This window comes from Centroberyx affinis, unplaced genomic scaffold (assembly GCF_046629955.1).
Source record: "Centroberyx affinis isolate AG114_WGS23_722 - 3 ecotype Tasmania unplaced genomic scaffold, CSIRO-AGI_Caff_v1 ptg000082l_1, whole genome shotgun sequence".
NCBI classification, from domain to species: domain Eukaryota; kingdom Metazoa; phylum Chordata; class Actinopteri; order Beryciformes; family Berycidae; genus Centroberyx; species Centroberyx affinis.
Window position 1 is genome coordinate 128,971 of NW_027278790.1, and position 17,190 is coordinate 146,160.

Here is a 17,190-nt window from a genome sequence, read left to right on the forward strand (position 1 = left end):
CACAGGGAACACAACAAACAAACTGGCAAAGACAACTGAGAAACACAGCCCATATAAACACACTGAGGCAAATTACAAACGGGGAACAGCAGGCTGGATAGGGAAGAGTCCGGGAGCTGATTGGCAGATGATAGGCAGGAGAAGGCAGAACAAGGACACAAGGCTAACGGGCTGATGACAGACAGGTGTGGTGGTGCAGGAGGAGGGAAAGGTGATGAGGGGACGTCCGAGGACATCAGGTGGCTGGTAGGAGGATGGCAGGACTGGGGAGTGAAAGGTGTGGTTGACCAGGGGCCTCAGGTATAAATGGTGCGCACGTACAAAAAGGTTGCGTATGCTGGTTTTCACGAACACGCGGGATGTATAAAAATGAACGTGACGTGAGAATGTGCGGGCCGTGCCGCAAACTCTTGTCTGGCTCTGTCAGTTGGCGACGCCAAACTACAAAGTACTGAAACTCGCCAAATGTTTCAAAATAACGTTTCCACTCCAGTTACTGTGCTATGTGTAGTGTGTGCAGTCCTCCGTGCCGTCGACTGCACCGCGACCAGCCTCCTCTCCGACCATGCCTGGACGGTCTGCCCGTCACCCAAGGAAAGGCGTCGCTGCTTCGGCCTGCTCTCGCCCGGTGGTTGAGCGTCACTCGGGACATCCACCTCGCTCCTCTGTCGGAGTGCGCCCTGGGACGTCCTCCGAGGCAGTTGTTGAGGACAACTATACCAACTGTCCCCCCGTGCTTGCGGTTGGGTCGTCCATGGTCCGTCATGTTCAGATCAACAGGTGCCGCACCTCCTGCCACCCGGGTGCCCTCGTTAAGGACATTAACACCTCCGCCCTACAGCTGCTACATCATCACCCGTCTGTCTCGACTGTTGTGGTGCTTGTGGGCACCAACGACCTTAAGATGCAGCAGTCAGAGAAACTTAAAGAGGATTTTGTCTGCCTTATGGACAGTGTTTTGAACACTGGCAAGCAGTGTATAATTTCAGGCCCACTGCCCTCCCCCCGTTTTGGCGACGTAAAGTTTAGCCGACTAAGGCAACTTCACACCTGGCTTAAGGGCTACTGCTGCACCAAAAACATCCCCTACGTGGACAACTTCACCACCTTCTACAACTTTTTAAACATGACCACCTCCATCCAAATCATGCAGGATCCCGTCTTTTATCCATGAACATCGAACTCACTCTACATTCCTGCAAAGCCTTCACCCTGTGACGTACTGTGAGTCCCACACCAACATATCATATTAAAGTAGTAATTAACAATAGAGTAAAGTCAGGTAACAAGCAAGTAAGAAAATCTCAGAGATCTACTAGCTGTCTTGTACATATCAAGCCTTCTCTGTCTGACCCTGCTAATACTTCTCCTTGCACTCTGAAACTTGCACTACTTAATGTTAGATCTCTGGCTAATAAGACTTTCATTGTTAATGACATAATTACTGCTCACAAACTGGACCTTATCCTACTAACAGAAACCTGGCTTGATCAAACTGGTAATAAGGAGCTGATTGAAACATCACCTGCTAACTACAGTTTTGTACATTGCACTCGGACTAATAGGAAGGGCGGGGGGGTTGCTGTTCTATATAATAACACTTTTAGCTGTAAATCTGTGTCTTTTGGCAATCACCTGAGCTTTGAATATTTAGGTTTAGTTATTCTGTCCGGGCTTCTGAGTCCTTCTGAGTCCATACATCAGGCGCTAGCCTAACGTTAGCGAGCATGCTAACTAAGCAGCAATCTACTAGCCTACGGAGTTAAAATTAACTCCCAGAAACACTGTAACATCGAAGAAAACTCTTAGCCATATAACACACTCCTTACAAATGAGTTAGGCTATTTCTAACTTCCTTAAATCTTACACTTGGCTTACTTTTGTAGCTAGTCGCTACTTAAGAGGAAAACACACACTGTTATCTGCGGTGTCGGAGGAGCGCACACCCACACACCTGTTTGCTTCGTTACTCCAGCCTGCTCTGCGTGCTAGTCCCGCCCCTTAACTAATCATAATGTTAGAAACGTGATGTCTCTCTATATGACCCAATCTGAGGCAGATAAAAAACACTAGAAAAATAAGCAGGATAGTCTGTCATACCTCATGTGGAGGGATGTACGTTTTACACAAACTATGAAAAGGTTACGATCTTAAAGTGACACAGCCTAATACTGTAGCAACTGTAGGGTTTCTACTGCTATGCACATTTTAACTCTGGGGCTTTACCCAGGGGTTACATGCCGATGACACACAGCTGTACATTTCACTTTCCTCTGATGATCTCAGTCCTGTTAACAAACTGGTAAACTGTATTGACGATATTAATTGCTGGATGTCAAGAAACTTTTTACAGCTGAATTCAGACAAAACTGAGATACTCATAGTTGGTCCTAAAAATCAGAGAGAGAAAATCTACTCGCACTTGGCAACGCTGTCTCTGAAACACAGTGAGCAAGTCAGAAACCTTGGCATTATTTTGGATACTGATCTCAATTTTGAAAATCACATTACCAATATCACTAGAACAGCGTTTTATCAGTTAAAAAAAATATATAAAAACTTAGAGCATTTATATCTCAAACTGACTCTCAGAAACTAGTTCATGCATTCATCTCAAGCAGGTTAGACTACTGTAACACTCTGTTTGCAGGATTACCTAAACAATCTGTAGGACGGCTCCAGCTCATTCAAAATGCAGCAGCCAGAGTCCTTACACGCACACGAAAATTTGAACATATTACTCCGGTACTGAAATCTCTTCATTGGCTCCCTGTACAATACAGAATCACCTTCAAAATCCTGTTAACAGTCTATAAAGCACTTAATGGTTTGGCTCCTCAATACATTTCTGATTTGCTCACTGATCATAACCCGATCAGGCCTCTCAGGTCATCAGGCAGAGGTCTTCTAGCTGTACCCAGAATTAGATCCAGGTCTGGTGAGGGTGCCTTCAGTTACTGTGGTCCTGCTCTCTTGAACAAGCTGCCTGCTGACCTGAGGTCCATCACAACTGTGTCCACTTTCAAAAACAAACTAAAAACTTTCTTATTCTCCAAAGCTTATGATTAGCTACTGTGTATTTATTTGTGTGTTTGTGTGTGTGTGTGTGTGTGTGTGTGTACTTGTATTACGGCACTTGTATTTTTGTGCAGTTCATTGCATGTGCGGCTGTGTGACGGGGCGGGGGTTTATGTTTGATTTATTGGGTCTTTATTGCTGTGTGGTATGTTTAATATAACTTGGGTGTATGCTTCATTGGTTCTGTTTCAGCACTTTACTCATGCTTATATTCCTATATTTATGTTGCTCATGTTACCTTTGTTCTCATGTTCTATGCCTTCTATGCCTTTCTTTCTTTTCTTTTTTTTGTCTTTCAATGTAAAGCACATTGAGTTTACTTGTAATGAAATGTGCTTCATAAATAAATTGCCATTGCCATTGCCAATTAAGTAGTCTATGAAAAACCATAATTATGTCCATGTGGAAATTTCTGTGCGTACGTACTTTTCAAGTTTTGTGAGTACACCATCTTTCAGTATGAAATCTACGCAGTCTTTTATACATGAGGCCCCAGGAGACTGAGGAGCAGATCGTGACAGAAGCATACAAGGAAAAACCTCCAAGAAAACCTCATTATTATTAGGAAACTAGAAGGGCACTCGGAGAGCGCAGACCTCTGCCAAGGTTCGTGCTATTATTGCTTGTTCGTAAGTGGGATCCGGAGCCGCTCCAAAATTTAATGGGTTCTTCCTTGGCCCGTGCTACACCCTTCCACGAAGTTTCATGTGTGTGTGCAATAGGTGCCGGGACAAACAGTAATATGGACAATGACATAAGAAAACAGATGAGGCAGAGAGAGGCAAAAGTGGCAGAGAGATGGGCCACGGTCAGCACTAATGTCCACAGAAACAGTAACGCTTGCGATTCACAGCCAGGTAGAAACAACATCAGAGATAGGACTTTGGCAGTACTAATGACCGTAGGAGCTAGGGCAGCACCTTCATCCGCTGCCAGGTAGAAACACTGCACCGGTGTCTGAGAAAGAGGAAAGACAGACAGACAGCCACATATACACACACAACTGTGTAAGCATGACACATACTCAGACATATTCAACCACGTACACATAGTTTGTTGGCATTTAGTCATAGGAAGTTAGATGATACACTTCTAAATTTGCGAGTTGTGAATGGTCATTGGCCTTAATGGGTAGGTAGATTTGGGTATTGTCCACATAACAATGACATTTAACATCATGGCCACGGATTTCGGCAAGAGGCAGAATGCAAATAGAGGAAAGAAAAGTGCCTAGCACTGAACCTTGTGGTACGGTTAACTTTAGAGCATTCAGAGATTATGGTGTTGTGTGAAACACTATGCGTTCTATCATGTAAGCGAGGGGCCACAAATGCCAACATAGTTCACTAGGTGGTTAAAGGGTAACGCTGGTGTTTTTTAATGCATTTCTTATCGTCAACAAATTCTATGAAAATAACAAAATCAGCAATGGTTTTGTTTTGCCAACAAGTCTCGTCCATGTAGCCGGTGCCCAATGAAGCCATGTCCCAGCAGCCATAGAACTCCATTGTATTAAAAAAACTGTTAAAAACACATCAAAGGGGGCACCCTGGTGGCTCACCGAGTAGGGCGCGTACCATTTGGCTCAGGCCTTCCCGTAGCGACCCGGGTTCGAATCCGACCCGTGGTCCTTTGCTGCATGTCCCCCCCTCGCTCTCTCTCCCATACCTTCCTGTCTCTCTCTCACTATATCTCCCAAATAAAGCATAAAATGCCAAAAATAAATCTTTAAAAAAAACACGTCAAAGAGCCATGCCGTTGCTCTGGCAGCATATTTCATCATTGCGATGCACTGGGCCGGCCGACTTTTTCCTCAAACAACTTAATAAGCCGACCGTAAATGTTTGCAATGTTTGCGTTTGCAATCTCAGGAAAGTAGTTTCGTAGCACTTAAAATAGTCCCCGGCATAATGAAGAATTTGTTCCCATTCGAATTTGATTTGCTAATAACTACAATAGCCTGACTTTTCGTGGTAACAGTTAGCGATTTTTAAAATTGAAACTATGTCTTTGTGAGCTGTATTTAAAGGTTTTTAGCTTACAATTGGAGCCAATGATTTCCATGTTGAAGGCTAAAAAGGAAATGTGGGTAGTCGGAAAGCAACGGGAGTAGAGCAAACGCATTGTTGATTTTGTTATTTTAATAGGATTTGTTGACGGTAAGAAATGCATAAAAAAAAAAAACAGCGTTATCCTTTAAGGAGTATATTGTGATCGATTATATTGAATGCTGCGCTCAAATCAAGTAGGATTAGAAAAGAGGGAGAGTCAGAATCTAAGGTAAGGAGTAGGTCATTTACGTTTGTGCCACATTGAGACGGTTCAAAAAGACTACTGCAGGAGAGATAGTCAGTTAGTTGGATAACTACTATTCTTTAGAGAGAAAGGGGAGATTAGAAAATGGTCTGTAGTAGTGATGCACGGGTCAGGTTTTTTTCAATCCGCGACCGCCTGATCCCACACATACACATATCTGAACCCGCCCGACCTATTTTCATACACGTAAAACAACAACCCGAACCCGATCCGCAACCCGAAAAAAAAAAGAAAAGATTCAGGAGGCCAGGTAATTTTCCAAAGACTCGTGTAACTAAAGTAGCCTAGTATTTAATGCTGCATTGTGCAGTGTGCGCAGATAATGTATGGATGGCGGGATAAACCAGCTGGAGACTGGAGAAGTTTATTCCGTTAATTACATTTTAAACTTATTGAAGTTTAGTCTAGAATTACATTGTGTGTGTAGCCCATTTGACCTGCACCTGCCCGACCCGTTCTCAATATCATCCTCAGTCGACCCTAACCTGCCCCACCTGCGGATAAACCAGCGGGACCCGTGGGTTTTGGATTGACCCACGCATCACTAGTCTGTAGGATCAAGGTTAGGTTTTTTTTGAGCAGAGGTTTAATCATGGCTGCTTTAAAGGTGGAGGGCACAACGGCAGAGGCGACATTTGTTATCCTCTTCACGTGGTGGGGCTGGCGGCCATCATCGCCTTGTGGTCACTGCATACTAACTGCAGCTCCAAGCAGCAGTGGAAATGGCTCCAACGCTGCGCCTGGCGCCTCGCAGATGAAAAAGTCCAGCCATCAGTCCTCCCACTCCAGCGACAGAAGACAGTAGGCAGCCTCTTGTCTGTCTCTGCCTAGGTGTCATCCTGCTACTAAGCTATTTCTGTTTGTCTCCTCTCTGCCTGAGAGAAAACTAGCCGTCTCTCTCTCTCTGGGCTCCAGGTTAGAACCCTGCGCGGGACTGTTTTCTTAATCCCGCTCCCGCTGGATTTCTGACCATTACTGCCCGCTCCCGCAATGTGTGTGTTATTGACCGCCCGCTCCCGCCCGCAGCAAAATTAAAACCGCCTGCTCCCGCGAGATTTGCGTCGGGTCCCGCGGGATCCCAATCCCAATGCAGTCCTCTAGTCCCACCTGCCGGTAATAACATAGCGAAATTACGTTCTAGTGACAACTGACAACTGAGAAATTTGTCCAAATGTCAGACTTGCCTTGCTTTGCTTTGGTATTGTAATGACCTGCTTTGATTTTCTTTTCAACTGCATTTGTTGACTCCGTCTCCATCCTTCTGGTTAAATCCTGGGACCCGCAGTTTATTTTTTGACCGCCCGCTCCCGCCCGCAGCAACGTTAAAACCGCCCGCTTCCGCGAGATTTGCGCTGGGTTCTGCGGTACCCGCAGGATCCCAATCCCAATACAGTCTTCTACTCCAGGTCATTAACAATCATGGGGTAAAGCTCTGATGCATCTACCGACCGGCCCAGCTGAGAGCTGAGCTTGTAGACAAGTCACCACCGGCCATGCTTGTTTCTCAGTCATCCTCCCCAAACATGAGCGCCCTTAACAGCTGACTTGGAACTTACTAGATCAATTGACTTACTTCTTTATTAATAAGTAGCATATAAAATTATGTATTTCTGCATTGTCAGAAACTCTTGAAATTAAATTGCACATCAGTGCACTGTATGGAAAATTAGAGTACAAGCAGAATCAGATTTTCATTGGATTTCATATAGTCTCCACTATACTTGATCAAATATAGTGATTCAATGAACACAGATTTTTTTTTTTTTTCCATTTTTTATTTTTTATATAGCAGTCAACCGGAGTCCTAGAAAGCCTGAAAATGTTATAGCTTAAGTTGTTAATAATCATGTATTACATTTGTAATTTTTCTAAACAACTAATGCTTGAGTGGTACGTTGGAGATCAGGTGATTCTCTGTAAGACTAGCAACCACTCTACAGCAGCAGTCTTTGCTGTAAGTCTTCACTTTTCACTAGGTGTGGACACTAGGTTTGCATAATTTAAAACAAATGGATGTTACTCCAAGCTGCCACTATATGACTACTGCAGAGACATCATTTCCACGCCCGCCTCAGCTTCTTCTGTTTTCCTCCTCAGCCAGCCTGGATCATTTACAGGGCGACAAAGGACGGACAAACGCTGGTGGAGGAAAAAACTTGGTGAGTGTGTTTGATCTCCTACTGCTTTTAGTGAGTAGGAGCTCCTTATTTATACATTATGTTGGCTTTCACTTTAGATGACACTACTACTACTACTACTACTACTAATCTCAGGCTGCATTCAGGCTCATAAGGTCAGAGATGTAACCTGGGGTAAGGCCTTGTTAACCCAAAATAGTGAGATCTTAAAATCAATTCTAAAATTAAGAGGAAGAATATAATGATAGAATATAATGATATGATAGCCACTTAGCCAGCATTATATTGAGAATGGCACACACACAAACAGTGACTGGATATATCATTGACCACGCCAGGCTGGGATTCAAATCCCACCTCTCAGAATACTGTGGCCTTTTCCTCTTTCCTCTGTTTGCCTCTTAATGTGGAAACACCTCTCCTTCTGTTTTCAGCTTTCTCTTAAGGTGGATTGCCCACTCACTCACTCACTCACACACAGGCTGCTCACCAGCACTATCACTATAAGAGTTCACTAATACAGAGAAAACAAAAAAATTGCTCTTGTAGAGAGAAATTGTTTGATACTGACCTGTCTCAAGGTGCCTTTTGCAAAACAGATCTGTCCAATCCCATACAACGGCACCATGATCATAGACGAGAGTGCCACGGTCCAGCCAAGTGCATATGCCCAGTCAGGGTAAATGTACGAGCGGTTAACCCTGAGTTGCTTGTAGTTCACCAAGTAGAGGATAAAGGAAGTCTAAAAAGGTATGGGGAGTGTCAGTTTTAGTCATTGAGTGTCAGTTTTAGTCACATGTTTTTAAATGAAAAATGTGAATGTGAATGTGAATTTTTTTACAAATATGTCTGTTCAGAAATAGAGGTCATTTGACAGACAAATATTTTAGACTCCGTAAATACATTAAAGATGGAGTCAGAAAATGTTCCTGCTGCATTCTTATCTCTTCTTCACTCTTAAAGAAAGAATTAGCACTAAATCACATCTTTGGAGCTGTAAACATGGTTATATGGCTTTTATATATTGAATAGCATCAATCCTGTACTTCCTGTACTAATTTTTAGAATTAAGTCTTGTATTTCGTTGATGGGGTTAAACGTCTGGCCACACCTCAATCAGTGATGTTAAGGCAGGTATGTCACCTTTAGCATCGTCAGATAGTTTGCAATCAGAAAACTGTTACTGCCCCCAAGTAGAGATGGTTAATCTGTTATGATAGAGTCCACCTCCCCACCCCACCCCCCATTCAGTCTCACTCCCCACCCACTTCTTTTGCATCTTTGAAAATTGTGTACTAGGCGAAGACTGCCGGAAAACAGTGTGTTTACACACTAGTTAAGTTGGAATAACTGTAAATAAATACACTGTAATTGTAATTGTTCTCTCAAGCATGACATAATGTTTTGGGCCAAATGAGGGATTCCGGATTCCGTCCCCTTTCAGTCTAACATGAAAATGAATAGGAGTGTAAAATGATTGCCTTGTGTGTAACACTAATATTGACTATTTCTGCTTTTGGGGGTTCCTCTATTATGCCTTTCTTTATTTGTTGAGGTAGAATCTGATGATTATGAATCTGCAATGAAAAAAATAAATCGCTAGCCATACCTAGTTTAGCATTCCAGCATTTTGTGGCTTTGTGAACATGTTAAAATATGTAATAACATTGGAATATGTAATTTCTACTCACATTATTTCACTATTTTAAGACCATAACGATTGGCAAACAAGATTCAAATATCCTATTCATTTTCGCTATAGAAGAAAAAAATGGATCTGGGAAATGACGACAACATTTGAGAGGACTATACTGTGAAGGAGAGAGAGACGATCAGGCTCCAGAAACTTGGCTGACTCACCAGTGACAACAGAGGAGAGAAATACCTCCAGCACAGACGGAAGAAAAGACATGGTCGCTGCCCTGTCATGTCCTCCATGACGTCAGAAAAACGATCAACCCCTGTTGGTGAAACAGATTGTCCAAGTTTACATATTCTGAAGTGTTTGGGACGGTTACTTTAAAAAAAGAATTAGTTACTTTATCTTGTAAAAAGTAACTGATTACATAACAAAGTAGTAACCCGGTAACACTTTACAATAAGGGTACATTAAGGGTTAGCTAATGCTTAATAAGGGTTAGTTAATGCTTAATAAGCATTAACTAACCCTTAATTAACAGTTAACTAATGTGTCTGGTAATTTACTAATGGTGTTCATGTTAATTAAGGTATTAATTTATACATTATTTAATAGTTTATAAAGATGACTATTAAATAATGTATAAATGAATACCGTAGTTAACATGAACACCATTAGTAAATGATTACCAGACACATTAGTTAACTGTTAATTAACTAACCCTTAATTAATGTACCCTTGATGCACCCTTAAGTGTTACCAGTAACTCATTAGGGTACTTTTATGTTACCCACTTCTAGTTACCACAAAAAAATCTGAACACTCCTTTGTAATGCATTATCTTCAACAATGATTATCTGTAGTTCCTTCTCTCAGGTTTAGAAAGAGTGTTTATTTGGGATCAATGGCGTAGTCCCTTGACTACATACTGTCTACTATGTCTGCCACAATCTGAGCAAAACAATTGAGTGTGACAAAACAAGGTTCAAAGACTGCTTTAGTTTGTGAAACTCCCCTTGACATTTTTGATGGAACTACGTATCACCAGCATGACTGAGCAAAGTAAAGCAGGAAAAGACGACTGCCAATGCAGTTACAGTAGGCCTATACACTCACAGAGCACATTATTAGGAACACCTTACTAATACTGGGTAGGTATCAGCTTTCAGCTCAGTGTCAACCATCTGGCACCAACAGCCATGCCACGGTCAAAGTCACTGAGATCACATTTTTTCCCCATTCTGATGTTTGATGTGAACATGAACTGAAGCTGCTGACCTGTATTTGCATGATCTTATGCATTGCACTGCTGCCACATGATTGGTTCAATGGATAATAGCATGAATAAGCAGGTGTACAGGTGTTCCTAATAAAGTGCTAGGTGAGTGTATAGCTGTAATGCATTTTACATTTTCATATTTTTGGCATTTAGCTGGCATTCTTATACAGAGCAACTTGGAATGACTGTAACACTAAAATAAGTTGCAATTCCTAGATCACCAACATTTCAATCAGCCAACAGTAAGGGGTGCCAAGATCTGAGCCACAGTGTCCTGACAATAGATCCAACAAAATATTTCTGTGACCTTAGATGATGATGATGCATTATAGAGAAATGTGAAGAAAGGAAATAGGAGCTGAGTAGAAAGCGTAGTTTTTATACTTCAAGACACTGTTGTACTCACTCTCCTCTTTATGGCAGACGTCTCTATGTTGCCTGTGACAAATTACACATGATCAGTGTCTGTAAGTACCAAGCTCCTTTATTTTTCAAAGCCGGTGTTGGGATCCAATGGGTGAATCACAATTTGAAATTAGTTTAAATGGGATGCCAAAACCTCAGTATTAAATAGTTGCCAAATAATTATTTTCTTGCATGTGAATTTGTTGGGAAAACATAAGTCCCCAGAAACAGGATTTGAAAACCACTGATGAGGATGTAGAATGGAGTAACCTCATACCTATGTATAGAGTTGAAAAGAAAATAGTAAAAGCTTGGGAATCCAAAGACATCACATAAAAAGTTATAGCCATTGCTTACCAAATATCCAACCCACAGCCAAATATTGAAATATAGCCATGAAATCCCGAATAGCTCGACTGCAGCCATAATATTCAATGAGCTGAAATATGTAGACTCCTCCCTACAGCATGCAGGAGAAAACATTACAATAAGGGAAATACTTTGTTATCTGAGAAAAATGAATTCACATATTTCTGACAATATGATGTTCACCTCAGAGACCAAGGACAGTTGTATGAGGAAGGCGGATACACAGATGAGGAGGACAAAGATCTCATGCCTTCCTCTTGTGCGAAACAGCTTAGGAAACAAGTCGCTCACTGAGGTGACTAAACACTCCACGGACACAAACTGTAGGCAAAATGAAATGAGCAAATGGTTTATATTGTATTCACTTGTAATGCACTCATTGATTATTAATGAACAGAGTGACAGAGAATGACAGAGTAGGGGTTAAATCATTTTAAATTTTTCACTGTGTAATACAGTCTTGTATCACTAGGCGGCCTCCCGGGCACTAATCACACAAGTCAGATTTTAATATTACCATATTAAATCGAATCAGGATGGACTCGAACATTCGGTGTCGGATGGATTCGACCCAAATGCCTGGTCACATGCCCGGAATGTCCTATGCAGAACACCAAATTTTAGCCCTGGGACAATGGCACCACAGTGGCAGGAAACCAAAATTTGGACACTAAATTTAAGTGGCAGGGCAATGGTTTAACCCTTTCTCAGGATACACCACAACAAATAGCATTACATGTGTGTCAACACTCAGTAGAACAAGCATCAGGAAAAAGCAGACAGTCCAGAATTGAGGCAATGGCATCATAGCTGTTGCCTGAGGGTATGCGATGAAGGCCAAACCTGGACCTGTGTAACAAAAACATACAAGGAGAGATTGCTATTTAACCAAATATAGCTGGATTTAAATGTATTAAATGCAGTGCAGTATGACTATACCTGACTCAGCCACCATGTCAATGGGAACACCCTGTTTCTGAGCCATGAATCCAAGTACAGAGAAGACTACAAATCCAGCAACAAAACTGGTCGCACTGTTCAGTAGACAAAGCCACATGGAATCCCTAGAGTGATTATACCAAAAATAAGTAGTCAGCATTTCAGTGTTCATGTGTGCTCCTATATTTTGATTCATCAACATCTCAATTATGGTCTGTAAGATTACAAAATGAGACCAATATTATTGACATTTAGAGGAAAATAATGAATTAAAAAACACTGATAATGATGAAATTGTCATTTGTGAAAAATTGTACTTTCAATGTGAAAATATTTACATAATCCACTGTAACCAGACAATAATTTCTAAGAACGAACTTAATTTTTGTCATAAAAAACAATTGTGATGACTGACTCAAGCTTACTTGTAACAGTTGTTGTTGTACTCATTGTAGCTGCCCAAAACGATCATACTTCCTACACCCACGCTATAGGAGAAGAATATTTGTGATCCTGCTTCCATCCAAACCTATGTTGCCACAAAAAAATTAAGTTGACAAAATAACAAGTCCAGATTTTGTACAGTCTCACAGCACATTCATGGTAATGATGTATCTACATAATTCAGATGCTTGCAAAAAACCAAGAACCAGGCAAGGGGCAAGACCTTGATCCATTTACCTGATAGTCTGACTTATAACTGTAGACTGTGGGCAATGGAAACTGGCTCTTGGAACATGGAACATAACTTCTCTGGGGGCGAAGGAACCAGAGCTGGTGCATGAGGTTGAGAAGTACCAACTACTGTAGATATAGTTGGGTTCATCTTCATGCACAGTCCGGCTCTGGAACCAAACTCCTCCATAGGGGGTGGTCCCTCCTACTCGGGAGTTGTCCAGAGTGAGAGGCTCTGAGTGTACTGGGAGACTCATGAGTCTCATGGGTGCTGCACAGTTGGAGTCTATCCTGATGGACGATTGAGTTGCCACAGTACAAGTAAATGTTGCATTAACAGCAGTTCAGAAAACTCGGCCTTCTTGGAGACAGCTACAGACTCCAAAGACTTCAAAGCTCATGTTGGCAGCGACTGGTAAACTTGGAAGGGCATGACTGGGAAGACCAGCCTGCCTGATCTAGCCATTCACCTAGCCATTGACTGTCCATCACAAACACCATGTTCTAACACAACAAGCTTCATAAATCCACATGGCACCAGTGCACCTTTGGCTAAAGGTTGATGATCAACTTATTGATTTTGCTGATCGAGTTGATCAAGTTGTTTCATCAGACCTGAGGCCATATGTTCTGGACGCTCAGGTGAAGAGAGGGGCTGAGCTGTTAACTGTGGGTATACTGCCAGACAGACCTGGTAAACCCAACCATGTAGTGATGGGGTGCGCTGGGAATACCTGGTGAAAGATTCTATCCAGAATGATTTAAACTTTCATCTCCAAACAAGCTTCTACTGTATCCCCAAGAAGGTTGGGGATATGGTGTCGAAATGGACCCTGTTCAAAACCTCTGTCATGGAAGTTGCTGCTAGGAGCTGTGGCCAAAAAGTGGTTGATGTCTGTCATGGTGGCAACCCAAGAACCCACTGCTGGACACCGGCAGTGACGGAGGCTGACAAGCTGAAGAAGGAGGCTTTCCGGACCGGCTTTACACAAAGGATTTCTGATTGGGCAGAGACTGGCAAACCAGAAAACCTGTCGTTCAGGAGGCAGTACTGACTGATTCTGGAGGGTCTGAGGCCATCTCCTTGTTAGAGGTCACTGGGGTAGTTGGAAAGCTCCTCAGTGGTAAGGTGCGAGGAGTAGACAAGATCTGACCTGAAATGCTGAAAGCTGTTGATATTGTTGGGGTGTTGTGGTTTGTCAGATTTGGGATTAGTTGGATTGAAACGTCATGGTAGACCGATAGTAGAACCTCAGATTCAGGAGGAACAATGAGCATTTCATGCTGGTTCTGGAATTGTGGACAAGTTTTTTACCCTCTCACAAATAACTGAGGGTGCACAGAAGTTTGCTAATCTGCATGTGTTTTGTGGATTTGGAAGAAGCCTTCAACTGTGTTCCCTGAGGTATCCTCTGGGAGGACTGCCAGCCTGATTCAAATAAGTCATATAACAGGAAAAGACCATAGGCAACCAGGGCAGAATTTAAAAGGGATTATTTAGCTATTTGTATATCAGGCTACTACTATAATAGAGGTGGCATAAACAGGTTACCTCAGGATCAGCCAGGCGGTTCAAGTCTGGATACAGGTAGAACTTAATCCCTTCCCAAGCTCCAGGTAGAGTCAGCCCCCTGATTAGGAGTACCAGGAGCATCACATAGGGGAAAGTGGCTGTAAAATACACTACCTAAAAAGGAAAACAGGAAATATTAGGATATGCAACTATGCCTAAATTACTTGAGATGATTTGTAATAACAGATTACACAAAAAGGTTGATGAAATGCATAATTTTGGAGGGTCACTGATGAAAATGGTAATGCACCTGTAGTATCGCATGTTGCAGATTCCTAATGTATGGTAAATCTTGCCCTTTTACATAAAATATTACCACAGCACCTTTCCTGAGGATCTGACACCTTTCCAGATGGCGAAATAGCAGAGCACCCAGCTGGCCAGAAGGCACAAAGCCAGCTCCCATCTGACACTGCCCAGCTCCTCAATGCCTCCAGAGATGGCCAGCGCCCGCCGTCTGAGGTATGAGGAAACGTAAGATGTAGATAAAATGTGAGTTAAATATACATTGTAAAGAAATGGGACACAAACTCCTGAGAAAAGGAAAAGGGAGTTCATCATTTCTTCATCACATAGGACAAAGTGATGGGTTGTCCTTGGGTTGATTAAGACTCACTCCCAAAACTCAGTAGCAGCGGAGGTGGTGTTGGTCAACATGGTGTTTGCAGCCAGACTTGGTGAGTGAGGATCCACACAATTAGCTGTTTTTTGGAACATGTGAACAAATGAACAGGATGTTACAGGGAAAATCACAGATGTAAGAGAAATAACTCCAGATTCAACTTAATTAAAACTACCATTTAATTTCAAATAAGGTATGAGTATAGTCTATCTGGCCATCAGCAATTTATTGTTGAGGTCTGTTGGTAACTGTTTCATGTAGATTGATTACTTTGGAAATGTTTACAGAATATATACGTTTCCCTGAATGAGTCCTAAACCATGTAGTATTAACACGTTCTAAGCCTTATCCGTATTCCAGGTGTTTCCACAGCTGGCCCAGGGGAGCTGGGATCTGAAGGAGAATATCATGTAGAAGATAGCCCAGGCTTGGACTACAATATAGCTGAAACCATAGAGTCTAATCAGCAGCTGTCCATATCCAATTCCTAAGGAATCACAAATGTAGATTACATATTTCAATCTGTATTCAGTTATACATTGATCAATGGTCAAAACTTTGGTCCTTCAAAACGTGAATCGTAAATCAGTCAGTTACCGTAAAATTTGTATTTATTATATTTCTTATTATTGATTGCAACTTTCAGTCACACACACATCTACTCACCTTGTGCTAGTGGACAAATTTTCCTCCAACAGGTGACGATTCCCTCTTGGGTGTACTGACCAATGCCAGCGTCCAACAGGAACAGAGGTATCCCACAAACCACAGCTAACACACCATAGGGCACCAGAAAGGCCCCTGGGTACAAAAACAGACATGTAAAAGATAAGGAATAATCAAATAAATGATTAACTGTAGGTTCACACTCACCCCTCTTTAATTCAGAAGAGATCCAATGCACCCACTGCAATACACTCTTGCTGATCAAAATATACCACTTTACGTTCCTAAATTATGATTTCGTATTATTCACCTCCACCATTCTTGTAGCAGAGGTATGGGAATCTCCACACATTGCCCAGACCAACCACACTTCCTGCAACAACCAGAACATATTCTGTTTTACTAGCCCACTGTCCTCTGTCTTCAATCCTTCTCTCCTTTTTGGCCTTCCTTCTTTCTCTGTTCATCTTGAGATCTGAAAGACTTCCACTATAGTGCAGGTAATCCACTCTGTTATGATTCCAGAATACTGCAATGTAATATACTGCTCTTGTTATGCTAAAGTTTGCTAATTTGACTATACACACATTGACTACTGTCATCCAGTCATTCCATCAAATACCCTTGGGTTTCGGTCTTGCTAGACCTGGAGGGCCACACTGCCTACTTTAACATGCACAGAGAATTTCGTTCCAAACCTGGTTACTCAGATAACCTGGTTTTGGGTTGATGTATAACCGGGTTCATGAGAAACTCTGTTAAGTCGCTTGGCTTACTCCAATATTAAACGGGTTACTGTGGCATGTTAATATCTTACCTTTTTTGCTTTTCACCGTCCGTGTCGTTCCTTCTTCAGCCCCCGACACACCAGACAGACACACTAATGAACGCTTAGACCAGCTGGCAAAAGTGTGATGTACCTTCTATCTTTTTATTAAGTATTTAGGTAAGGTTTCTTAAAAAAAAAAACCAAACACCACACAAGCATCAAGCAAGTAACATTCAAAGATAGAAACTTATAATGCCAAGCTCACAACTTGATTTTGGACACTTCATGGCTATGGAAATGAGTGTAGAGAAATGTGTACGGCCTGTTCCTAAGTAAATTATTGATTAGGCTACTGCTTTCGGGATGCTACTTAGCTTATAAATGCATACAGTACATGTTGTTTTTCTGTTTTTTTTTTAAATGAAAAAAGTAATCATGGGTATAAATGTAGGCCAACCTCAATCTTATTTAATTTGGTGAAAGTTGTTACTGATTCTATCTTTTACGATACCCAATCATCCTGAAGAGACATCATACAAGATTGGATGACTGGAAATGGCAATAATTGTTTTTTCCTCAATGCTCTGTGGTAGGACAGGCAGAACATGAACTTTGAATTATACGGACACGTGCCAATTTGAATAAAGTAGTAGTAGACACACACAGCCAGAATTATTCAAACTGTGATTGCCTCCAGTCAGAATTCAGAATGCCTTGTGGTC

General features: G+C 41.9%; 1 protein-coding gene across 1 annotated transcript; it reads right to left on the reverse strand.

The window, feature by feature from the left end:
* Positions 1-7,434: 7,434 nt before the first annotated feature.
* Positions 7,435-16,166, reverse strand: LOC139646131 (sodium- and chloride-dependent betaine transporter-like). Its single transcript, XM_071522046.1, has 14 exons — positions 16,010-16,166; positions 15,700-15,834; positions 15,382-15,520; positions 15,028-15,111; positions 14,736-14,868; positions 14,391-14,525; positions 12,589-12,692; positions 12,164-12,288; positions 11,961-12,073; positions 11,408-11,545; positions 11,213-11,315; positions 9,393-9,493; positions 8,104-8,274; positions 7,435-7,533 (listed from the first exon to the last, which is right to left on the reverse strand). The coding sequence occupies exons 1-14, from the start codon at positions 16,164-16,166 to the stop codon at positions 7,435-7,437; spliced, it is 1,737 nt and encodes a 578-aa protein (XP_071378147.1).
* Positions 16,167-17,190: the final 1,024 nt, after the last annotated feature.

What these genes read in the sequence shown, in the direction of transcription:
- LOC139646131 (XM_071522046.1), bottom strand. Translation starts at nt 16,166, where the DNA reads ATGAACAGAGAAAGAAGGAAGGCCAAAAAGGAGAGAAGGATTGAAGAC. An exon ending in TACAACAACAACTGTTACAA is followed by an intron (nt 12,289 to 12,588) that starts GTAAGCTTGAGT and finishes TAATCACTCTAG; the next exon opens with GGATTCCATGTGGCTTTGTC. An exon ending in TCTCTCCTCTGTTGTCACTG is followed by an intron (nt 8,275 to 9,392) that starts GTGAGTCAGCCA and finishes ATACCTTTTTAG; the next exon opens with ACTTCCTTTATCCTCTACTT.